At 47.3% G+C, this 25623-nt stretch overlaps 2 protein-coding genes and 1 pseudogene across 2 annotated transcripts; all 3 read right to left on the bottom strand.

Annotated features, from left to right (window-relative positions):
- Positions 1 to 12118: 12118 nt before the first annotated feature.
- On the bottom strand, positions 12119 to 14953 carry LOC109754725 (F-box protein At2g26160-like; annotated as a pseudogene).
- A 2939-nt stretch (positions 14954 to 17892) lies between these two features.
- On the bottom strand, positions 17893 to 18882 carry LOC141039165 (uncharacterized). Its single transcript, XM_073506476.1, has one exon. The coding sequence runs from the start codon at positions 18880 to 18882 to the stop codon at positions 17893 to 17895; it is 990 nt and encodes a 329-aa protein (XP_073362577.1).
- A 4108-nt stretch (positions 18883 to 22990) lies between these two features.
- On the bottom strand, positions 22991 to 25330 carry LOC109754721 (uncharacterized). The gene is made up of 3 exons (XM_020313631.4): positions 25221 to 25330; positions 24669 to 24821; positions 22991 to 24476 (listed from the first exon to the last, which is right to left on the bottom strand). Exons 2-3 carry the CDS (start codon positions 24814 to 24816, stop codon positions 23251 to 23253), a joined length of 1374 nt encoding a protein of 457 aa, XP_020169220.1. The 5' UTR covers positions 24817 to 24821; positions 25221 to 25330; the 3' UTR covers positions 22991 to 23250.
- Between the last annotated feature and the right edge of the window lie 293 nt (positions 25331 to 25623).

Below are 25623 nucleotides of genomic sequence, written 5' to 3'. Positions count from 1 at the left end.
CCAGTCCATAAATGGATCACTGGAGCTTGCACACTTTGTTAGCTCCCTTTGGATCGAGAAAACCTTCTGGTTGCATCATATACAACTCTTCTTCCAGAAATCCATTGAGGAATGGAGTTTTGACATCCATTTGCCAAATTTCATAATCATAAAATGCGGCAATTGCTAACATGATTCGGACAGACTTAAGCATCGCTACGGGTGAGAAGGTCTCATCGTAGTCAATCCCTTGAACTTGTCGAAAACCTTTTACAACAAGTCGAGCTTTATAGACAGTAACATTACCGTCAGCGTCAGTCTTCTTCTTGAAGATCCATTTATTCTCAATGGCTTGCCGATCATCGGGCAATTCAACCAAAGTCCACACTTTGTTCTCATACATGGATCCCATCTGAGATTTCATGGCCTCAAGCCATTTTGCGGAATCTGGGCTCACTATCACTTCTTCATAGTTCGTAGGTTCGTCATGGTCTAGTAACATAACCTCCAAAACAGGATTACCGTACCACTCTGGTGCGGATCTTACTCTGGTTAACCTACGAGGTTCAGTAACAACTTGATCTGAAGTTCCATGATCATCATCATTAACTTCCTCACTAATTGGTGTAGGCATCGCAGAAACCGGTTTCTGCGATGAACTACTTTCTAATAAAGGAGCAGGTACAATTACCTCATCAAGTTCTACTTTCCTCCCACTCACTTCTTTCGAGAGAAACTCCTTCTCCAGAAAGATTCTGAATTTAGCAACAAAAGTCTTGTCTTTGGATCTGTGATAGAAGGTGTACCCAACAGTCTCCTTTGGGTATCCTACGAAGACACATTTCTCCGATTTGGGTTCGAGCTTATCAGGTTGAAGTTTTTTCACATAAGCATCACAACCCCAAACTTTAAGAAACGACAACTTTGGCTTCTTGCCAAACCACAGTTCATAAGGCGTCGTCTCAACAGATTTTGATGTTGCCCTATTTAACGTGAATGCGGTCGTCTCTAAAGCATAACCCCAAAACGATAGCGGTAAATCAGTAAGTGACATCATAGATCGCACCATATCTAGTAGAGTACGATTACGATGTTCGGACACACCATTACGCTGTGGTGTTCTGGGTGGCGTGAGTTGCGAAACTATTTCACATTGTTTCAAATGAAGACCAAACTCATAACTCAAATATTCTCCTCCACGATCAGATCGTAGAAACTTTATTTTCTTGTTACAATGATTTTCAACTTCACTCTGAAATTCTTTGAACTTTTCAAATATTTTAGACTTATGTTTCATTAAGTAGATATGCCCATATCTGCTTAAATCATCTGTGAAGGTGAGAAAATGATGATATCCGCCACGAGCCTCAACATTCATTGGACCACATACATCTGTATGTATGATTTCCAACAAATCTGTTGCTCTCTCCATAGTTCCAGAGAACGGCGTTTTAGTCATCTTGCCCATGAGGAACGGTTCGCAAGTACCAAGTAATTCATAATCAAGTGGTTCCAAAAGTCCATTAGTATGGAGTTTCTTCATGCGCTTTACACCGATATGACCTAAACGGCAGTGCCACAAATAAGTTTTACTATCATTATCAACTCTGCATCTTTTGGCTTCAATACTATGAATATGTGTATCACTACTATCGAGATTCAACAAAAATAGACCACTCTTCAAGGGTGCATGACCATAAAAGATATTAGTCATATAAATAGAACAACCATTATTCTCAGATTTAAATGAATAACCGTCTCGCATCAAAAAAGATCCAGATATAATGTTCATGCTTAACGCTGGCACCAAATAACAATTTTTTAGGTCTAAAACTAATCCCGAAGGTAGATGTAGAGGTAGCGTGCCGACCGCGATTACATCGACTTTGGAACCATTTCCCACGCACATCGTCACCTCGTCCTTAGCCAATCTTCGCTTAATCTGTAGCCCCTGTTTCGAGTTGCAAATATTAGCAATAGAACCAGTATCAAATACCCAGGTGCTACTACGAGCATTAGTAAGGTACACATCAATAACATGTATATCACATATACCTTTGTTCACCTTGCCATCCTTCTTATCTGCCAAATACTTGGGGCAGTTCCGCTTCCAGTGACCAGTCTGCTTGCAGTAGAAGCACTCGGTCTCAGGCTTAGGTCCAGACTTGGGTTTCTTCTCCTGAACAGCAACTTGCTTGCTGTTCTTCTTGAAGTTCCCCTTCTTCTTCCATTTGCCCTTTTTCTTGAAACTGGTGGTCTTATTGACCATCAATACTTGATGCTCCTTTTTGATTTCTACCTCCGCAGCCTTTAGCATTGCGAAGAGCTCGGGAATCGTCTTATCCATCCATTGCATGTTATAGTTCATCACGAAGCTCTTGTAGCTTGATGGCAGTGATTAGAGAATTCTGTCAATGACGCTATCATCCGGTAGGTTAACTCCCAGTTGAATCAAGTGATTTATACCCAGACATTTTGAGTATATGCTCACTGACAAAACTATTCTCCTCCATCTTGCAGTTGTAGAACTTATTGGAGACTTCATATCTCTCAATTCGGGCATTAGCTTGAAATATTAACTTCAACTCCTGGAACATCTCATATGCTCCATGACGTTCAAAACGTCGTTGAAGTCCCGATTCTAAGCCGTAAAGCATGGCACATTGAACTATCGAGTAGTCATCAGCTTTGCTCTGCCAGCCGTTCTTAACGTCGTCAGTTGCATCGGCAGCAGGCCTGGCACCCAGCGGTGCTTCCAGGACATAATTCTTCTATGCAGCAATGAGGATAATCCTCAAGTTACGGACCCAGTCCATGTAATTGCTACCATCATCTTTCAACTTTGCTTTCTCAAGGAACGCATTAAAATTCAACGGAACAACAGCACGAGCCATCTATCTACAACAACATAGACATGCAAAATACTATCAGGTACTAAGTTCATGATAAATTTAAGTTTAATTAATCATATTACTTAAGAACTCCCACTTAGATAGACATCCCTCTAATCCTCTAAGTGATCACGTGATCCATATCAACTAAACCATGTCCGATCATCACGTGAGATGGAGTAGTTTCAACGGTGAACATCACTATGTTGATCATATCTACTATATGATTCACGCTCGACCTTTCGGTCTCCGTGTTCCGAGGCCATATCTGTTATATGCTAGGCTTGTCAAGCTTAACCTGAGTATTCCGCATGTGCAACTGTTTTGCACCCGTTGTATTTGAACGTAGAGCCTATCACACCCGATCATCACGTGGTGTCTCAGCACGAAGAACTTTCGCAACGGTGCATACTCAGGGAGAACACTTATACTTTGATAATTTAGTGAGGGATCATCTTATAATGCTACCGTCAATCAAAGCAAGATAAGATGCATAAAAGATAAACATCACATGCAATCAATATAAGTGATATGATATGGCCATCATCATCTTGTGCTTGTGATCTCCATCTCCGAAGCACCGTCATGATCACCATCGTCACCGGCGCGACACCTTGATCTTCATCGTAGCATCGTTGTCGTCTCGCCAATCTTATGCTTCTACGACTATCGCTACCGCTTAGTGATAGAGTAAAGCATTACAGGGCGATTGCATTGCATACAATAAAGCGACAACCATATGGCTCCTGCCAGTTGCCGGAAACTCGGTTACGAAACATGATCATCTCATACAATAAAATTTAGCATCATGTCTTGACCATATCACATCACAACATGCCCTGCAAAAACAAGTTAGACGTCCTCTACTTTGTTGTTGCAAATTTTACGTGGCTGCTACGGGCTTAGCAAGAACCGTTCTTAACTACGCATCAAAACCACAACGATAGTTTGTCAAGTTAGTGCTGTTTTAACCTTCGCAAGGACTGGGCGTAGCCACACTCGGTTCAACTAAAGGTTGAGAAACTAACACCCGCCAGCCACCTGTGTGCAAAGCACGTCGGTAGAACCAGTCTCGCATAAGCGTACGCGTAATGTCGGTCCGGGCCGCTTCATCCAACAATACCGCCGAACCAAAGTATGACATGGTGGTAAGCAGTATGACTTATATCGCCCACAACTCACTTGTGTTCTACTCGTGCATATAACATCAACGCATAAAACCAGGCTCGGATGCCACTGTTGGGGAACGTAGTAATTTCAAAAAAATTCCTACGCACACGCAAGATCATGGTGATGCATAGCAACGAGAGGGGAGAGTGTTGTCCACGTACCCTCGTAGACCGAAAGCGGAAGCGTTAGCACAACGCGGTTGATGTAGTCGTACGTCTTCACGATCCGACCGATCAAGTACCGAACGCACGGCACCTCCGAGTTCAGCACACGTTCAGCCCGATGACGTCCCTCGAACTCCGATCCAGCCGAGTGTTGAGGGAGAGTTTTGTCAGCACGACGGCGTGGTGACGATGATGATGTTCTACCGACGCAGGGCTTTGCCTAAGCACCGCTACAGTATTATCAAGGTGGACTATGGTGGAGGGGGGCACCGCACACGGCTAAAAGATCAAACGATCAATTGTTGTGTCTAGGGTGCCCCCTGCCCCCGTATATAAAGGAGCAAAAGGAGGGAGGCGCGGCTGGCCAGGAGGAGGCGCACCAGGAGGAGTCCTACTCCCACCCGGAGTATGACTCCCTCCCTTCCTTGTTGGACTAGGAGAGGAGAGGAAGGAAAGAGGGGGAAAGGAAAGGGGGGGCGCCGCCCCCCCTCCTTGTCCAATACGGACTTGGGGGGGGGAGGGGCGCACGGCTGCCCCTTGGCTGCCTCTCCTCTTCCACCAATTGGGTCCATGAGGCCCAATAGCCTCCGGGGGGTTCCGGTAACCCCCCCGGTACTCCGGTATATATCCGATAACCCCCGGAACCATTCCGGTGTCCGAATATAGTCATCCAATATATCAATATTCATGTCTCGACCATTTCGAGACTCCTCGTCATGTCCCTGATCACATCCGGGACTCCGAACAACCTTCGGTACATCAAAACATATAAACTCATAATATAACTGTCATCGAAACGTTAAGCGTGCGGACCCTACGGGTTCGAGAACTATGAAGACATGACCGAGACACGTCTCCGGTCAATAACCAATAGCGGAAACTGGATGCTCATATTGGCTCCCACATATTCTACGAAGATCTTTATCGGTCAGACCGCATAACAACATACGTTGTTCCCTTTGTCATCGGTATGTTACTTGCCCGAGATTCGATCGTCGGTATCTCAATACCTAGTTCAATCTCGTTACCGGCAAGTCTCTTTACTCGTTCCATAATACATCATCCCACAACTAACTCATTAGTTGCAATGCTTGCAAGGCTTAAGTGATGTGCATTACCGAGAGGGCCCAGAGATACCTCTCCGACAATCGGAGTGACAAATCCTAATCTCGAAATACGCCAACCCAACAAGTACCTTTGGAGACACCTGTAGAGCACCTTTATAATCACCCAGTTACGTTGTGACGTTTGGTAGCACACAAAGTGTTCCTCCGGTAAACGGGAGGTGCATAATCTCATAGTCATAGGAACATGTATAAGTCATGAAAAAAGCAATAGCAACATACTAAACGATTGAGTGCTAAGCTAACGGAATGGGTCAAGTCAATCACATCATTCTCCTAATGATGTGATCCCGTTAATCAAATGACGACTCATGTCTATGGCTAGGAAACATAACCATCTTTGATCAACGAGCTAGTCAAGTAGAGGCATACTAGTGACACTGTGTTTGTCTATGTATTCACACAAGTATTATGTTTCCGGTTAATACAATTCTAGCATGAATAATAAACATTTATCATGATACAAGGAAATAAATAACAACTTTATTATTGCCTCTAGGGCATATTTCCTTCACAACGCTGCTTCTCGGCATAGATGGGACAGTGCTATCCAATGCTGGATCATCCGCTAGCTGTTGCCGCTGCTGAGACCTCCTTTCCTGGCTAAGTGAGTCGATCTGCTGCTGCTGCCGCTGGAATTTGACTGCCAAGTCTGCGTGCGCTGATTCTAGGCCTTGAAGGCGTTCATAGTCCTGCTTCCTTTGCTCCTCCTCCATCTTCCTCTTCTTCTCCTCCTCCATCTTCCTTATTGCACGGGTCCTGTAGTCGACGTTCCATTTCGAAAAGCCCTCATACCAGGGAATAACGCCCTTGCCTCGTGTTCTTCCCGGGTGTTCAGGATTTCCCAGGGCGCGCGTAAGCTCATCGTTCTCTCTGTTGGGCGTGAACACCCCCGTTCGAGCATCTTCTATTGCTTGAAGTAACTTCTCTTCGGCTCCTTTTAGACTTGCCTTCTTGGAAACCAGGCCTGTCTTCGGGTCCAACGCCCCCCCCCATGCGCATAGAACCAAGTTCTGCACCTGGGGGGCCAGCTCCTAGTAACTGGAGTGACCCCTGCATCCAGCATATCTTGCTCAGACTTATCCCACTTAGGCATTGCCACCGCGTAGCCACCTGGCCCCAGCCTATGGAACTGCGTCTTTTTTGCGGCATTGGCCTTGTTTTTTCTCGACCGTTCCTTAGATAATTCTGCCAGTGTTCTCTTTGCTTCTCCAGTGTTCCCTTGAATTCTGGAGTCTTCTTTTCTGCAGCGACGTAGTCGGCCCATATAGTTTTCTTGTGGGTGTTGAATGCAATAGCCATCTTCCTAAGAGCAGCGTCCTTGACTTTCTGCACATCTGCATCAGTGAAATGATCCGGTAGCGTGAAATGTTCCATCAGAGATTCCCAAAGCATTTTTTTGCTCTGTCGTCGACCCAAGTAACATCTGGACGTTTATTTTTTGGCTCTTTCCATTCTTGAATGGAGATCGGGAGTTCGTCCTTCACAAGAACTCCGCACTGACGAGTCCACTTGTTCGCAATGTTCTTAGGCATGAGGGGTTCGCCATTAGCTTTGATGGAGTCGATGTTGTACTTTACACCCACCTTCAACTTTTTTCCCGGGCCTCGCTTTGTCCTGCTGTCTGTAGAAGCAGATTTGCTCGATCCGGAGGGCTGAAAGAAGAAAGATCGATTCGTTAATATATCTTCAAATAAAAAAACATGTGATGATCACCAGATGCCTGCTTATATAAATGTATACCTCGCCGGTAGTATTTGTTATTTCAAGATCAACATTGTCTGTGTCATCATAATCATAATCATAGTTCATGACTTCATCAGCTCGGTCGTCGAGATCGAATATCTTATCATCACCCTCCCCGGTATTGTTCAGATATTGGGAGCCGTCATCTGCTGCATTCAGATCATCTGGTTTGCGAGGGCTGCGTATGATCTCGAACAGGGCCTCTTCTCCCTCTCTGCCGGTATTGTCCGCCATAGCTTTTATTTAACTAATCCAGAAGAAATATAAAACAATTTAGTATTCAAATTACAATGCATGGATGCAATCAATAAGGAAAAACGGAATCATATAGTACATATATAATGTGCATCGTCTCGAATAATATATAATCTCGAATACATCATCTCGAATAATATATAATCTCAAATACATCCTCTCTAATAATATAAATAATCTCGAATACATCGTCTCGAATATTATATATCGAATACATCACTGGCTAGGTAGCTAATAAAGATCGAATACTACAGAAGAATCTAGGCCACTCGCGGTTCCTAAGGCGCGGGCGGTGGACACCCAAAGAGAAGGAACCGTCACAGGATCATATCTCCGATCATCTGCCCAAACAACTCGCCAGGTACTGGAGAACCTGACGTCCATAGCAGCCATGTAGCGACGGACGTGCTCATCCTCCTCCCTGACACAGTGACGCACCACCTACGGCGGGGCCGGCTCCATCTGCACCGAATGTGGTCCACGCGAACGCCACCAAAGGAGATCAGGGTCGACGACGAGACCAGGGGCCGGGTTCGTCACCAAGCGGCGCGCCCCTGAAGGTAGCACCTCCCAATGCCAGCCCGGCGGAGCCCAGTCCCGGACATGGGTCCTCTGAAGCAGGACGTCGTCGCGAACGGGTCGACGGCGAGGATGCGGGCCGGGCATCGTCGAGAAAAAATACTATACGCCGCAAAAGTAACATTTTTTAAATGATTGGATTGTGACTTATATGCAAATTCTAACATTTCTATAACATTTTAACATTTCTATAACAATTTGAAATTAATTTAATTCATCTAGCTAAAACTAACATTACTAAAATTTCTAACATTTCTATAACATTTCTAACATTTGTATATACTATTTGACATTAATCTAATCTATATATAATTAATTAATTCATCTAAAACATTTGTATAAAAAACAGAAAAAACTAAAAACAGAATCGTGTGTCTGTGTGTGTGCGCGCGCGCGTGTGTGTGCGTGTGCGTGTGTGTGTGTGTGTGTGTGCGCGCGCGCGCGCGTGTGCGTGTGCACCTACGGCGCCGGCGGCGCGGCGGCTTCGATTGGAGGGAGGAGAGGGGCCGGGGAGAGGGGCTCACAGCGCGGGCGACGGTCACGGCGACGGCGAGGCGACGGGACGTACGGCGAGGCGACGGGACGACGAGGCAGAGGTGACGGGGGCGGCGGCGACGGCGACGGACGGCGACGGGGACGGCGACGGTGGCGGCGACGGGGCAGAGGAGAGAAGAAGCAGAGGGAGAACGAACTGACGAATTTATTTGAAGTGTCTTCTTATATAGTTCCCACCTTTAGTACCAGTTGGAGCCACCAACCGGTACTAAAGGTCTGTTTTGGCCAGGCGAAGCGGCGGGAACCGCACCCCCTTTAGTACCGGGTGGTGGCTCCAACCAGTACTAAAGACCCCACCCCCCCTTTAGTACCGGTTGGAGCCACCACCCGGTACTAAAGGGGGTGCGCTGCCAGGCGAGGGGCGCAAAGTTTAGTCCCACCTCGCCGGGCGAAGGGCAGCCGCACTGCTTTATAAACCCAGCCGCGGCTGCTACCTCGAACTCCTCTGTATAGCAGGCTTCAGGGCCTAACTATGGCCCGCTGCCCTGTGAGCCTGCTGGGCCTTCTGGGCCTGAATTTGCACAGCCGAGGTCTGGCAGGGCCACTGGACAGCACGCCAACAATTTTTTATATAGTTTTTTCTTTTCTGCATTATTTATTTTCTTCTATTTATTTCTGAGTAATTTTTTATATAGTTTTTTTCTTTTCTGCTTTATTTATTTTCTTCTATTTATTTCTGAGTTGTTTTTTATATAGTTTTTTCTTTTCTGCTTTATTTATTTTCTTGTATTTGTTTCTGAGTAGTTTTTTTATATAGTTTTTTTCTTTTCTGCTTTATTTGTTTCTGAGTAGTTTTTTTATATTGATGACGCTGCTTTGAATGGTGCATACTGAACGCGAAAAAAGTCTGGAGTTCAAATAAGTTTAAAAAAAATAAAGTAACCGTGCAACAGATGAGTTCTCGTCCGAAACACTGATACTCCGAAAGAGATTGTCCAGTTTGTACACGAAGTGCGTCCAGTTTTTGCCGTAACCCTCTCTACTCTTTTGCACATGCTATGTGGGTGAAATGATGATACCATGCCAAGTTTCAACATTTTCAGAGTTCATTTTGTAGTGATTTTCAATTTCACGGTCATTTAGCTCTCTAAACAAATCGGTAAATGACTGAAAAATAGCAAATGACGTCAGAAAGTGTTGAAAATTGATGACGTCGCTTTGAATGGTGCATACTGAACGCGAAAAAAGTCTGGAGTTCAAATAAGTTTAAAAAAATGAAATAACCATGTAACAGATGAGTTCTCATCCGAAACCCTGATACTCCGAAAGAGATTGTCCAGTTTGTACACGAAGTGCGTCCAGTTTTTGCCGTAACCCTCTCTACTCTTTTGCACATGCTATGTGGGTGAAATGATGATACCATGCCAAGTTTCAACATTTTCAGAGTTTATTTTGTAGTGATTTTTAATTTCACTATCATTTAGCTCTCTAAACAAATCGGTAAATGACTGAAAAATAGCAAATGACGTCAGAAAGTGTTGAAAATTGATGACGTCGCTTTGAATGGTGCATACGAACGCGAAAAAAGTCTGAAGTTCAAATAAGTTTAAAAAAATGATGTAACCGTCTAACAGATGAGTTCTCGTCCGAAACCCTAATACTCCGAAAAAGATTGTCCAGTTTGTACACGAAATGCTTCCAGTTTTTGCCGTAACCCTTTCTATACTTTTGCACATGCTATGTGGGTGAAATGATGATACCATGCCAAGTTTCAACATTTTCAGAGTTCATTTTATAGTGATTTTCAATTTCACGGTCATTTAGCTCTCTAAACAAATCGGTAAATGACTAAAAAATAACAAATGACGTCAGAAAGTGTTGAAAATTGATGACGCCGCTTTGAATGGTGCATACGGAACGCAAAAAAAGTCTGGAGTTCAAATAAATTTAAAAAATGAAGTAACCGTGTAACAGATGAGTTCTCGTCCGAAACCCTGATACTCCGAAAGAGATTGTCCAGTTTGTACACGAAGTGCGTCCATTTTTTGCCGAGTGAGTGGAGAGAGTGAGGGCGTAAACATGTCAGAGAGTGAGGGGCGGCCGGCGGGGGAGGACCGGCGCGGGGGGATTGAGGGGGAGACCGAGTGAGTGGATAGAGTGAGGGCATAAACATGTAAAAATATACATCAAAAATACATTGATTATCAATGATCTTTTTGGGTACAATCTGAATTGTCAACATGAGTCCTCAACGGTTTAGAAACCGGTGAAGACTCATATTGCGACCACAAATTCTACACATAAAGTTCAGTGAAGACCAAGTGCTTGTGATAGTTTGAGATGTAACATATTTAAGGTGGTAAAAATCTTGCTAGAGGAGCGAGGTGGGACTAAAAACAGCCTGCCACAACCTTTTTACTACCGGTTAATGCCACGAACCAGTACTAAAGGGGCTGGCCGGGCCCCAGCCTCTTTAGTACCGGTTCGTGGCCCCCCGCCTCTTTAGTACCGGTTCATGTGAACCGGTACTAAAGGTTCGCACTGAACCGGTACTAAAGATCTTCTCCCGCCTAGCCGTTTGAACCGGCACTAATGGACACATTAGTGCCGGCTCAAATGCAAACCGGCACTAATGTGTCTCACATTTGACCCTTTTTCTACTCGTGGCAGGTTTGAAGAAAGACGCACCAAAACTCCCAAGTTCATGGGCAATTGAGTCCCATGGGCGGCATAAGTCTTGCCTTCACATTTATAACTTTGAGAATTAAAAAACATGTTTTTACAATAATATGATTAAAACAAAATACATGTGCACCAGAAATCAAAAATTCATGGAAAGTGTAAAATTTGGTTTGACAAATGAAATGTCCGTACATAAAAATTTGGTTTGACAAATGAAATGTCCGTACATAAAAATTTGGTTAATTCATCCATTCACACAATGTTGCTCTAAACATTGTATAGCTTGCACGCGCCGCCGTGATGAACTACAGGACCGAGGGCAGGTCATTTACGCATATACATTGTTAGATTAAGCTCGTATATGAAGAAAGATGGTAAACAAATATAAGGGAAAAATAGAGAGGCATACAACTAAAAATAAAAAATAAAATACGAATACATACTAAAAAGTAAACGATGAAGAAAATAGAAGCAAGGAAAAGAAAGGAAACAAAAAATATGTTGTTGGGTGACCAAGCAAAAGTAGGGCGCATATATGAAGCAAAAACTCCACTCATCGAATACAAAAGAAAAAGGCTCATCACAACTTTGTACTCTTCAAATCCACGACATGGTAACATGGCCTGGCAGCTTATCATGCATAGAAATTTCAATTTATGTCGCCTTTGAACCGTGAAGGGAGCGAGAAATTAACTGCGGCTACAGAGATAAACTACTCTCAAGCAGTGACTGAATCTCCGAAGTCAGTCAAACCACACAAGCAAATCAACCAGTTCAGAGTGCAAAATTATCGCAAAAGAAGAAGAGATCATCACCAAACCAAAGATACTGATAAGCAATGATGCATTTTAAGATCATTCACAGACACAGCAATGACCACAGTACTATTTGAAAAATTATGCAGTTAACAGCTTCCATAGTAACCACCATATTAAGTTCAGGCAAATTACTGATACATGGCAGCAACTAACGGCATAAGCAAGTCAAATACCAACGCATTTCACGGCTTGCATGAGACCACCGAACACCATAATCAACCGCCATACATACCACAGTCAGATGGATTAACCTGTGAGCAGCTTGCAAAATAAACATCAGTTTTGCTAAAGCACGTCTTATATAGCAACAACCCTTACCCAACAACAATATAACACCTTCAATTCAGTCTTGGGGGAATAGCCATGCTGCCAGACGCATCTCCTTGCGGCGCTTCCAGGAAATCATTGGATGAGGGGAAGAGATGTCGCCGAGTCTCATGTCATAGGCATTGCATGATGTGTTCTCCTCGACGTAACTGTAGTCCACACGATACTCATCATCATCATCCAAGAAGAAGATGCGATTGCCCAACAACCCGTACCGAGACACGGCCACAGCCCTGGAGCACCTTCGACCCAGAAACAGCACCTGGTCATCCCCCATGATCGACACCTTAATCCATCGCGAGTGCTCAAAGTCAGCCTCAAATACCTCAAACTCGCTTCGTCCAGCAATAATTTTACGAGGCCCTCCAGGTCTAACTTCAGGAACCTGGCACCAAATATTCCTGCGTACCATCAGCAACATGCCACGCGATTCAACCAGATAGAGCTTCTTGACGGGCAAACCGTTCTCTTCAGACCCAACATGGTATAACCTGAAATCCGCCTTGCCCTCGATGACCCTTCCAATCCGAGAAACCTGCAGATCTCCGGTGCTTTGGTCGTTGCTGATGTTCACCACAAGGAGGTTCTCATCATCGTCAAGGGCATAGAGCTTGCCCTTGTAGAATGCCATGTCTTCAAAATCCTTACATTCATCACACGTGCGTACCGACCACGACAAGGCCCCTGGCTGGCAGATTAGGATCTGACTGGTGTGCTCAACGCCAACCAATGCGGGAACAAGGTTTGACGAGCACAGGATTAGCTTAATTGCGTGCAGCTTCTTTGACTTGTTGATATGCATCCATGTAGTGTAAGGGTCGGCAAATTTTGACCCATGCTCGTCGAGTGACCATTTAGCGACTACATTTGGAGGCCGGAGTCGGACGCTCAAGAGAGGAGGGAGCGTCACGACCGCCCTGGAGAAGGGGTTGACAAGGAAGCACCCATCGTCGCGGGGGAAGACAAGACAGCTGCCACAGACGCCTTTGTACCCAGCGAAGCCGCACCCTCGAAAGCAGTAGGGCTTTGTCGTAGGGGAGGCTGTAGAAGGTACCATCGGGTAGCGCGAGCAGGGGTAGTGTTGTGGTCTGGAGCTTCTGCTTCGCGGCGGCGCGCCACTGCGGGCACACCGCGGCGAAGCAGGCGCGGTCGGCGTACGCGGGGAGCAGGCTGAGCACCAGGCCTGCCAGGTCGCGGGAGGTCTGACCACGACGGCGGTGGCTGCGAGTTCGTCTTGTTCTCTGCTGCCATCGGTCCTGCAATGCAAAAAAGGGACAGCATCAGTGAAGAATGATGGCACAACCACATTTTTTGCCGCGCAGAGGCAATAAGTCGAACAAGTTGGGTGCGTGGCAAGCGGACGCTGCTCATGCAGGGACGAAGACACCCACCCCCCGTAGGCCGTAGGCGATCGAGGGAAGACGGAGAAAGGTGGGTGAGTAGAAGGAGGAGGCGGGGTACCCACCAGGGAGAGCAGCGCCGTCCAGAGCGGGGATCGATCTGCCGTTCGCGCCGGACGCCGGTGGCAGGCTGCCACTCCTTGCTGCTGCCGTGCCGTAGTGACCAACACGTATCGGGAGGTAATTTTGTGTGTGACCAACTTTTTTTTAGGGTAAAACACACTTTATTGATTTGTGGGATACAGTTTGCATGGGGTGAACAAGTCGAATATGGCGCCCCCGCTGAAGAGAAAGCGAAGATCTAGCTATGGTATGAGCATCACCATTCGATGCATGGCCCAAAAAACAAAGGTACAATTAAAAGCAGCAGCTCAAAAACGAATCTCCGAGATAATAGCCCCGTGCTTCCCTTTATGTCGTTGATCACCTGCTTGGAGTCCGAAGCAATGACCACGTCATGAATGTGCAAATCTTCTGCCAAGGACAAAGCTTCACGGCAAGCGATGGCTTCTAACGTCGCCACATCAACCACCCCTGGGATCACCAATGCCGAGCTACCCAGGTAGTTTCCATGATCATCCCTGCATATTGCCGCAGCCGAGCCACCTCTGTTGAAACGGCCAACCCCTGCGTCCACGTGGATCTTCGCAAAGCCTCTTGGCGGAGGCTTGGGCCGAGTACAGGGAACAATCCTTGTCCCGCCAGGTGCAGCCGATGCCCCGCAATCTCCCAGACTTTGAAGTTCGGCTAAAAACGCTCGACAAAACTGTGTGTAGCGTGTGGACTCTGGAAGATTCCTTCGTGGATTGCCTGACGACGAGCCCACCAAATTGCCCATAGTGTCACCGCTAGTTGAACAAATGATGCATGCGATAACGCTTCTAGCAAAGAGAAGAGCCAGAGCTTAGGGCATCTCCAGCCGTTGGCCCCCCAGGAGGCGCTTAAAATCGCCCCCCGGAGGCGCACCGGCGCTAAACCACGTGCTGGGGGCATGATGCCCCCCAGTCGCAGCGCCCACGTTTTTCTGGAAATTTAAATTTCGGCACAAACATGGCGCAAATTCAACCAAACTTCGGCGAGTTCGTTCATATTTAAAATATTTTACAAAAAAGAAAAAAAAACGCTACTGCTCCGCACGCCGCACGCCGCGCCGCCCCGGTGGGCGGTGGTGGCACCGGCACTGATTCTCCACGCCCGGGGCACCCGCATGTCCGGCGGGACCGGGTACTCGGCCTCGAAGAGGAGCCGAGCTTTGTCCTCGTGAAGGTGGCGGCGGCCGAAGCCGTTCGCCGCCGCGCCGTCGCCTGGGAAGCGTTCGGCCATTCTTTGAACTGGAGACGGCGAGAGGAGAGGGAGGAAGGGGGAGAAAGGGCGCGTCGGCGGTGGAGACTCTGTGCGTGCCACCGGCGCGCTGGGGGTCGGCTTATATAGGCGGAGGCGACGCGCGTACGCGTGGCGGGCGAGGGGACGCGCGTCGTCCAGTCTTCACTGCGCCGCCCGTGAGGCATCAATGGCGAAGGCTGACCGGCGCGGCAGCGCGCGGCAGCTTTGGCATTGATTCGCCGCGGGAAACGAGGCGATGAGGACGACGAAGCGGCGAGAAGCGAGACGAGTCGCTGGCAAGGAGGGCCCGCGGCTCTTTCGCGCCAAAAACGATTCGCCCGGCGCCCCGAGCGCCCCCCAGCGCGCCGGGTTCGGGTTGGGTCCGCCGGCGCCAATTTTGGCCCGAGCCGGCGAAAAATGGGCCCTTGGGGGCGCGACTGGGCCGATTTTTCGGCACCGGCGGACGAAAAGTCGCCTGGGGGGCCTTGTTGGAGGCGCGGCTGGAGATGCTCTGAGCATTCGGTTCTGTAGAGACACTCATCTGCTCTGTTAAACTAGCATCAGACAGGGCCCAAACACACCTGGAGGAGGTGCACTCCAAAAGAGAATGACGCCATGAATCCAAAGCCCCGCACAGCCCGCACGAGCTAGATGTGGACATATTTCTGTGAGCTCTCACATCCTCGGTAGGTAAAGATTGCCTCGCCAGCCTCCAAAGAAACATCCTGACCTGCCGGGCACCTTTGTCTTCCACAACGATTTCCATGCGCTCCCCTCGGAGCCCAGACTCGAGGAGCCGGGGATTTCCTCAAGCCATGCTTCCCTCCTCTGCCTGGTAGAAACTAGCATCGCATATGCAGACCGGACTGTGAACACCCCAGATGATTCATAATGCCATGACCAGAAATCTTGATTGTTCCGTGTGCAGAGGGGTATGCTCAGGATAACCGACACGTCCATTGGCAGAAAAACTTGTGCTACCTTCTCATTATTCCATGCGGCCGATGTTGCATCTATTAATTCTGAGACTTGTGATGGAGGGTTCACAACCTTGCTACCATAGGGCCGCATCATCTCAGTACGGGGGAGCCAATTGTCGTTCCAAATATCAGTTGACTCTCCATTGCCAATCCGTTTAATCAGCCCCTGTTTCAGCACTTCCTTCCCTTCTATTACCGCTCGCCAGATTTGGCTTGGGTGACTACCCAGAGGAGCTTCCAAAAAGGAGGAAGTTGGGAAGTAAATACTTCTCAATATGCGGGCACTTAGGGACTCGGGGTTTTGCAATATCCTCCAGGCCTGCTTAGCTAACATGGCTAAGTTAAAAAGCTCAAAATCTTTAAATCCCAAGCCCCCCATGTTCTTTGGTTGTGTCATAGCCTTCCATGATACCCAGTTAGGCTTGCGTTGTCCATTCTTACTCCCCCACCATAATTTCCGAATCAACATGTTCAGATGTTCGCACAGACCTCTTGGCAGCTTAAAACATGACATGGAATAGACCGGGACCGCTTGTGCAACCGCTTTGACCAAGACTTCCTTGCCTGCCATAGACAAGTGTTTCTCTATCCATCCTTGGACCTTGTTCCAGAGTCTATCTTTCAAGTATTTAAACGCTCCATTTTTAGAGGTACCAATGTCACTTGGCATCCCTAGATACTTTTCATTCAGAGTTTCATTGGGTACATGCAATATGTCTTTGATTTGCTGGCGCACACTATCAGGAACTCCTTTGCTAAAAAAGATGACGATTTATCATAATTTATACGCTGACCCGAAGCTTGGCAGTACACATCCAAGGTTTGCTGGACCTCCGTAGCTCCCATACTGTTGGCCTTAAAAAAAAGCAGGCTGTCATCTGTGAAAAGTAAATGGTTTACTGGCGACGCCGTGGGTGCCACAGTTATACCATGAAGGTTTGATGACTCACTTTTTGATTTCAATAGGCACGAAAGGCCCTCTACTGCAATCAAGAACAAGTATGGGGATATAGGGCCCCCTTGCCTAATACCTCGGGAAGGCGAAAACTGCTCCAACTTTCTCCCATTCATCAAAACAGAAAATTTGACCGAGCTCACCATATCCATGATGATGTTTACCCACCCTTCTGAAAAGCCAAGTTTTATCATGACCGCCCTCAAATATGTCCATTCAACTCTATCATAGGCCTTCATCATGTCCAATTTGAGAGCACTGTGCTGGTTCTTCTTTGCCCTGTTCCTCTTCATAAAATGGAGACATTCATATGCTGTGATGATATTATCAGTTATGAGCCTTCCTGGGACAAAGGCTGATTGTTCCTCAGAAATTATTTCTGGAAGCACTTGTTTCAGTCGGTTAGAAATCACTTTCGACGCAATCTTATATAGAGTTACATAAACTGATTGGTCGAAATTGTGATAGCAAGGTCGGGTCTTTTACCTTTGGTATGAGTACCAAGACTGTCTCATTAATGCATGCTGCTGACTCTGTCCCATTGATGATTTTCAACACTACCTTCGCCACTTCCTCCCCGCAAATATCCCAATGTCGCTGGAAAAAATGGGCGGGGAAGCCATCGGGTCCCGGAGCCTTAGTCGGAAACATCTAAAACAAGCCTCTTTTCACCTCTTCCTCCTGATATGGTGCATTCAACATATTGTTCATGGCTGGCGTGACTTTGACTGGCACATGCTGGAGGACCTCTTCCATGTTATTAACCCGGCCCCTCCGATGTATAAAGTGTTTTGTAAAACTCCGTGGTCATATTTTCCAATTCTGACTTATCCTCGGTCAGGCTCCCGTCAGGGCGGGTCAAGGCTTTGATTTGGTTCTTCCTTCGACGTCGACTAGCTCGAAGATGGAAAAAATACGTGTTTTTATCTCCATGAACTAGCCAATCCAGCCTTGCCCTTTGTCTCCACAAAATCTCTTCGCGGTGGTACAGTTCAACTAGTCGTTCAGTTATCTTCACTTCCACGTGCGACGGAGCCGCCCTTGTCGGCTGCGAACGGAGCATATCCAGCTGCCCCTTTAGATTTTTTTTTCTCCTGGCGCACACTTCCAAAAGTCTCCCGATCCCAGGTGGATAGACCGGCCGCTAATCCTCCCAGCTTGTCCTTTAGTGCATGCACAGAATCCGCAGCCGTCGCTTTCCATCCATCACGCACACATTCAAACAGGCTGGGATCCCTTTCCCACATCAATTCGTATTTAAAACTCCTGGGCCCCGCCCTACATGCATGCACGTCGACCCTAAGCAGAAGTGCCGAGTGATCAGATGAAGCAGCATTCTTGTGCTCAAGTATGGCATCTGGATAGGAAAGCAACCATTCTGAGGTGGCAACGCACCTGTCAAGACGAACTCGGGTGAAGGTGCCCCCAGTCACTTTCCTCTCGAAGGTCCACTTGTTCCCTGTATAGCCAATATCCATCAGACCACATGTATCGAGTGCGTCTCGAAACGCGTCCATCTGAGCTTGACTTCTGTTGCCCACACCATCATGCTCATAGCCATGTATCACCTCATTAAAATCTCCAACTACAGCCCAGGGTAGGGTGCTTGTCCCAGCAATGCCTCTTAGCATATCCCATGTTTTGTATCTCTCGTTTACCTGAGCTTCCCCATACACAAAAGTCACTCTAGATTTTATTCCAACCAAATCATCAACAATCACGTCAAAGTCAATATGATACTCTGAGTAACCAGAAACTTCCACTTTTATTGAATCATTCCAAAAAATTCTCAAACCACCACTTCTACCAGAGCTACTAACAGCAAAGCTATTATTGAATCCTAAAGTACCGGATAAATTCTCGACACGTGAGCCTTCTATCTGTGTTTCTAAGATACAAAGAATAGAAGGGGCATATTGCCTCGTCATATCACAAAGCTCTTTCACTGTCGCGGGCTTGCCAGCCCCGCGGCAGTTCCAGCAGAGGAGACTCATTGCGCTAGGCGCGACCCCTCTAGGGAGCCCGCCAAACGCGCATCAAAAGGTGTGTTGCTGGTGTTGTTCTTCCCGTTGATCCTGTCACTAGCCGGTGGTGTATGCTTGTTTCTCTTTGGCTCTTGTTTCGAGGAAGGGCTCAAAGGATCCACTGAGTTTGATGTGCTGGTCCCATTCTCCAACATCATGATGGTTTTGGCTACACCAGACCCAACCAAATCGTCCGCAGTAGATGCTACCCTCTTCCTATTCAGCCCGGCTTCACCCATGTCAGCATCTTCCTCCTCGGCTGCTTTGCTGTTATCCTCATCGTGGTCATCAAAGTGCTCTCCTCTTCCACGGCCGCCATTACGCCCACCTCTGCGTCCTCCTCTTCGACCCCGGCCACCCCCGGGACCTTGGCCAGTGCGCATCACGCATGAAGCTCGAAGGTTTTTGAAGATTAAAGCTGACGGTGGGTGGATTCCCGAACCGTGCTCCTTGAAGAGATGTCCCAACATGCCGCAAACAGCACACCAATCTGGAAGCTTCTCATATTTAACTATGTATATCTGCCGTTTTCATCTCTTATCATTGACACTGCGTTTTTCAGGGGTTTCGTGACATTGATCCGTACCCACACTCGATGGAAATTGCCTGTAAAGCCTGGTGATTGGGGCTCGGCATAGAGAACTTCACCCACCTTTGCCGCTAGGGATGGCACCAGATGGGCATAAAGAGGCGGAATATCATGAACTTGTATCCAGATTTCAATGGAATCCAGCGGGACGGTCGATGGCTTTGCTAAACCATCGTAGGGTTTAAGGATGACCACGTCACCCCTAAAGTGCCAAGGTCCTTCCTGGGTGACTCTCTCCCAGTCCCCTAGACACGAGAATTGGATCGTGTATAGGTTATCTTCCAGCGGTTTGAACTTCACATCTGGGGCCAGATCCCACGCTGCCCTCATGTTCCTGGAGAACCAATATTGGCTATAGGTTTTGGTGCAGTGAACCCTAGCTAGGGCGATCCATCGAGCAGCCTCTAGCGGTGCAGAATCCTCATCAAAAACCACGTCATCCAGGTCCTCCTCACGAAGACCAAGTTCCTTCATCATTGCCTCCACGTCGTCGATCTCCTGCGTCCCCGCCGTAGCAGCGCCGGGAGTCTCGCGTGAAGCCATCTCGAAACCCTAACCCGATGGAGAAGCTATCGGGTGTTGTTGGAGCGGCCCCAACTCCTCTCCTCCCACCCGTCCCGCCCGGTCTCAGAGACGTCCCCTTGGGATCCCCTGATCACGAGCAGACTCCGGGAAGGATCAATGGAGGGGGCAGGGAAGGTAGATCTCAACGGCGGCGACAAGTCGCCTCCGAGAGGAACAGAAACCCTAGCTTGAGGGAAAAAGGTCTGGTTTGCGAACAACTCCCTGTGTGACCAACTGAGGGAGAGATGTGTGCAGCCGAGGCCCAGCTATATGGGCCGGGCCCTTAGTCGGCAACCCCCCCCCCCCCCCCCCAGCTCTTGGAAAACAGTATCTTAAAACCATTTTCTTTTCCAAAACCCTTAATTAGATATTTGAACTACAAGTATTTACTTTTTTACAACATAATAATTTGTTAAAAACATTTATGAGGTCTACTTAGGCAACTTGTTGCCTTTGGCCAAACCTTTGCAAGATATATTAACAATGTGTTGACACTTTTGTTCGGCCGATTTGTGGATTGTTTTGATCTTTAGAATTTTTTTTAGTGCGACCGCAAGGCGCGTGTGCTTTTCTTCGCTGCCAGGATTTCCACGGATAATTGCTCAAACTTTTCTACCTCATTTGGATTTTCTGTCTTGCACCACCTGATCATGCACGTCATCCAACATCTCCTTATATTCTCACTACCTTCGATTTTCTCATTCGTGTCTTCTTAATTTTATTCATCTTCATGTTCACCCGGTACATGTGCATCGTCACCATCTCTCTCATTATGAACATCTTCGGTATCGTCACTGCCGCCAGATCCTCACCGTGTTATGTCCAACACGTATAGCCATCACTAAAACCCCTCTTCCACAAATGATATTGAAATTCATCTTTGTTCTTACCATTCTTGTTTCTACGACATGGGCAACACATCCTTTGTCTGCCATTGACCTCCATGTGTTGGAAGGCAACTTGAAGAAACCCTTCCAACTTTTCGATTCAGTCGCCCTATTCTCATACATTCATCTTCAAGCCATCTACACCAAACATATAATTAGCGCTTCCATATCGTGTGGGCGAGAAAATATTTTCCCCACATTTATAAAATATAACTGGAACAAATTCCTGTGTTGTGATTTTTTCATAAATATCCTAAAACATGGTTCTAATATGTTGCCAGTCTAGAAAATACATTTAGGTATACAAATATTAATGTTCCATATGTGTTTTTTTTTTTGTTGAAGTGTTATAGTCTATGAAATGTGTTTATCTTCTCCCGCAAAATAAGTAAACAAATGTGTTTATCTATTTAAGAAATACGCAACGTGCTAGTTTCACAAACAAAATAGGTTACACTCCGTCGTGTTGATTTTACCCCTTTTGACCAAACAAGGCAACTTCTATTAATAAAAATTATATTGATCATTTTTCTGTGAGAAACTTTCAATCTATTCAAAGAACAATCTATTCAATCTGTGAGAAACAAGTACAAAGAACAATAGAGGTAATAAATATTACAACCATGTCCGTGGACCACCCAACGACAACTACAAGCATTGAAGCGAGCCGAAGGCGCGCCGCCGTCATTGCCCCTCCCTCACCAAAGCGAGACAAACCTTTTTGTAGTAGACAATAGGGAAATTGTCGTCCTAAGACCCCATAAGACCAGCGCACCAGAGCAACAACTATCGCCGATAAAGAAAGTCATAGATTGGAAGGGTCAAACTTGTAAATACTCAAACGAAGACGGATGAAGACCGAATCTAAACAGATCTACCGAAAACCAGCACCGCCCGAATCCCGCGAGAACCGACGAAGGCACACCTCCACACACCATTATACGATACTAGACGCATCATTAGGGCGGGGATAGAATGTGGGACACATTACTCCTACGAATGGATGTCGCCGCCACCACACAACCCTAACCAAGATACTAAACCTAACAAGAACGAGAATGGGTCCAGAAGCCATCCGAGATGGGATAGACAGCGGCGACGCTGACGGGAGGAGAAGGAGCTTTTCTTGTGGAGGAGGAAAGAAAGAACTAATTAAAGTTATATGATTCGCAGAAAAAATCAAAGTTATATTGATCAAGTCATCAATAAACAAATTATTTTGAAATTTCCCAATAAAAAATATCACCTGAAATATTTTGTAAAGACGAAGGACAAGAAACATACAAAATATAATTCAAAGAAGATATAAACAAATAATGATAAGAGAAGTGATATAAAAATATAAAAATAAAAGAAACAAAAAAGATAGAAGCGGGAATAGAAAGGAAAGTAAAAAAACAAAATAAAAATGATTATTGGGTGACCCAGCAAACACGGAAAGGGAGGGGGGCAGAGGATTTTCCTTTTAGAAAAAATGGTGACCGGTGGCATTTTTGAGCATGCGCCTAAAGAAGCGATGGCATTTTTGAGCAGTTGAAATTTGTAGTGGCAAAACTGAGTAGTGGGACACAACTAGTGGCATAAATGATAAAAGCCCAAAAAAAGCAAACCTCACGCAAATGACTCAGTATTGTTTTCAAACGCAAATGACAAATAAATATATTTAATTCAAAATATTACCTACGCACATGTTCCACTGTCTGATAACTGTGTAGACAGCAAAAAGATGCTCTGTACTTGAAAAAACTCTTGAAATATGTGTTCAAACCACACAGCTGCACAAGGCTCATCACAAGATATCTACTTGAGCACAAAAGCAAATCTACCACTATAGGGAGTCAGAGGCCACCATGCCAAAAACATCGCAAATCTTCCATATGCGCAACAACCACGGCACTAGTTGAAAACCAATGCAATAACAACTTAGACAGTAACAACCATAATTACTTCAGGCGGTTACTGATGTTCTGCAGCTAACAGAGTAACCTAGTTCATATAAAACAGACCATGTTCGTACGCACAGAAACAACCACGGTACTAGTTGAAAACCGATGCAGTTAACAACTTGCATAGTAACCACCATAATGAGTTCAGGCATTAGTACTGATAACCATACTAGTACTGCTAATGCATTTCATGGCTTGAATGGGTTCACTGAACACCATACCAACCAGTAACTACCATACATACCATGGTAAGTAGATAACATATGAGCAGCTTGCAAAATAACCACTGTACGATAACATCTATAGCACGGTCCGATAACCTGGTAGCAGCTTGCATAGAAATAACAGCGCTTCAGTCATGAGGGAAGAGCCATGCTGCCAGACGCATTTCATCGCAACGCTTCCATGAGATCTCTGGGTGAACAGAACTGAACCCGCCAGATCTTATGTCATAGGTGCCAAAAGAAGCGTTCTCCTTGTCATAGCCATACTCCATACGATTTTCCTCATCGTCATCCAAGAACGAGATCTGATCACCCAGGACCCCATACTGAGACAAGGACACAGCCCTGGAGCACCTTCGCCCTAGAAACAACACCTGGTTAGCCCCCACGGTTGACACACTAATCCACCGTGAATGCTCAAAGTCAGCCTTGAAAACCTCAAACGCACTCCATCCAGCAACAGCTTCACTATACAGCCCAGGTTCAGGAATCCGGCACACAATTGTCCTGCGTACCATCAGCAGTGCCCCACAGGATTCAACCAGGTAGAGCTTCTTGCAGAGCATAGCGTTGTTGGTGAACGCAATTGAATACCATGGATCACCCTTGATGACTTGTCCAATACGAGAAACCTGTGGATCCCCGGTGCAATGGTCGTCGCTGATGTTCACCACAAGAAGGTTCTCACCTTTGGTGAGGGCGTAGAGCTTGCCCTGGTAGAATGACATGTCTTCAAACCTCTTGCACCGATCGTACGCACGTACTGACCACGACAAGGCCCCTGGCTGGCACATTAGAATCTGACTTGTGTATCCAATGCCGACAAGGGCAGCAACAAGATTTGGTGAGCACACGACTAGCTTACTTATGTGCAGCTTGTCTGAGTCCTTCATATGCATCCATGTGACATAAGGGTCAGCTACTTTTGCCCCATGCTCATACGACCATTTGGCGACTGCATTTGGAGGCCGGAGTCGGACGCTGGAGAGAGGAGGGAGCGTCACTGTTTCCCTAGAGAAGGGATCGACCAGGAAGCACCCGTCGTCGCGGGGGAAGACAAGCCAGCTGCCGCAGGCACTTTGGTACCCGGCGAAGCCGCAGCCAGGGAAACGGAAGGGCTTGGTATAGGGGAGGCTGTAGAAGGTGCCATCAGGGAGCGCAAGCAGCGGCAGTGGCCGTGGCAGCAGCTGCTGCCTCGCGGCGGCACGCCACTGCAGGCACACTGACGCGAAGCGGGCACGGTCGGCGTGCGCGGGGAGCAGGCGGAGCACCAGGCCGGCCAGGTCGAGCGGGATGGACGACCACGACAGCGCCGGCGGCTGCAAGTTGGGTTTCTTCTCTGCCACCACCGTCCCTACAAGACAAAAAATCAACAGCATGAGTGAACGTTGTCTCGCTTTCCAACATTGCAGACACACCAAGAAAAATCACGGCGCGGCAGCATTTCCCTCGCGAAGAGGCAATGCGTCGAACACCTGGCGCTCATAGAAAGCGAACGCAGCGGGGGCCGGGACAGAAACCCAAACCCCACAGGCCACAGCATTACCTCCCCGTGCGAACCACACCGCGGCGAAGCGGGCGCGGTTGGCGTACGAGCGGAGCAGGCGGAGCACCAGGCCGGCCAGGTCGAGCGGGATGGACGACCACGACCACGCCCGCACCGGCTGCGAGTGTGATTTCTCCTCTGGCGCCATCGTCCCTGCAAGTGGAAAGAAGCAACATCATCAGCAACCGCTACCCTTTCATCGAACATCAACCATCCAACCAAACACAACGAGAAGAATCACGGCACAGCAGCATCCCCCCAGCGCAGAGGCAATGCGTCGAACGGCTGGCGCGCATGTCCAGCGGACGCGGCGGGAGCCGAGACGGAAACCCCAAACCAAGAACCCGGGCTAGCAAGAGAGGAAGAGGCTGGCGCCATAGAGCAGCGCGTCCCGTTGCCGGAGCAGGCGTCGATCTGCCGTAAGCGCCTGATGGCCGGACGACCACGGCGAGCGTGGGGAGGAACACCCAAGGGCCAAGGCCCCAGCGTCCATGCCCCTCCGAGCGAGCGAGAAAAGCGGAAGAGGCGTCAGGAGAAGGGAGAGTCGGGTACCAGAGAGGGCAGCGCCGTCCTCCCTGCGCCGGAGCTGGGGTCGACTCGCGGTGCGCTGGCCGCCGCGCCGCTGCCGTCGGTGGAGTAGAGTGGAGTGTCGGGTGTTGTTATTGTTTTTTTTTTCTTCTATAAAATACGCAGGCAAGAGGAGGTTGAATGAGCTGGCGTCCTACAGAAAGACCAGTGTGTTTTTTATTTTTTTGCATCGATGTATTTTATTTTTATTTTTGCGGGGATGCATCGATGTATTTAGCCAGCATGTGTCTTATAAAGTTAAGTCTTTTTAAAAGATGAAGAAACAAGAATGAAATGATGTCGACCCAGGCCCTAAAATTTCAGCTAAGAAAAACAGAACTAGACTGAAATGGGTGTTTGATTTATTTCTCGGGGGACGAGAAGATGT

This window comes from Aegilops tauschii, chromosome 1 (genome assembly GCF_002575655.3).
Source record: "Aegilops tauschii subsp. strangulata cultivar AL8/78 chromosome 1, Aet v6.0, whole genome shotgun sequence".
Classification (NCBI taxonomy): domain Eukaryota; kingdom Viridiplantae; phylum Streptophyta; class Magnoliopsida; order Poales; family Poaceae; genus Aegilops; species Aegilops tauschii.
Note: the sequence above shows the minus strand (reverse complement) of the source record. Positions and strands in the feature narration are given on the sequence as shown.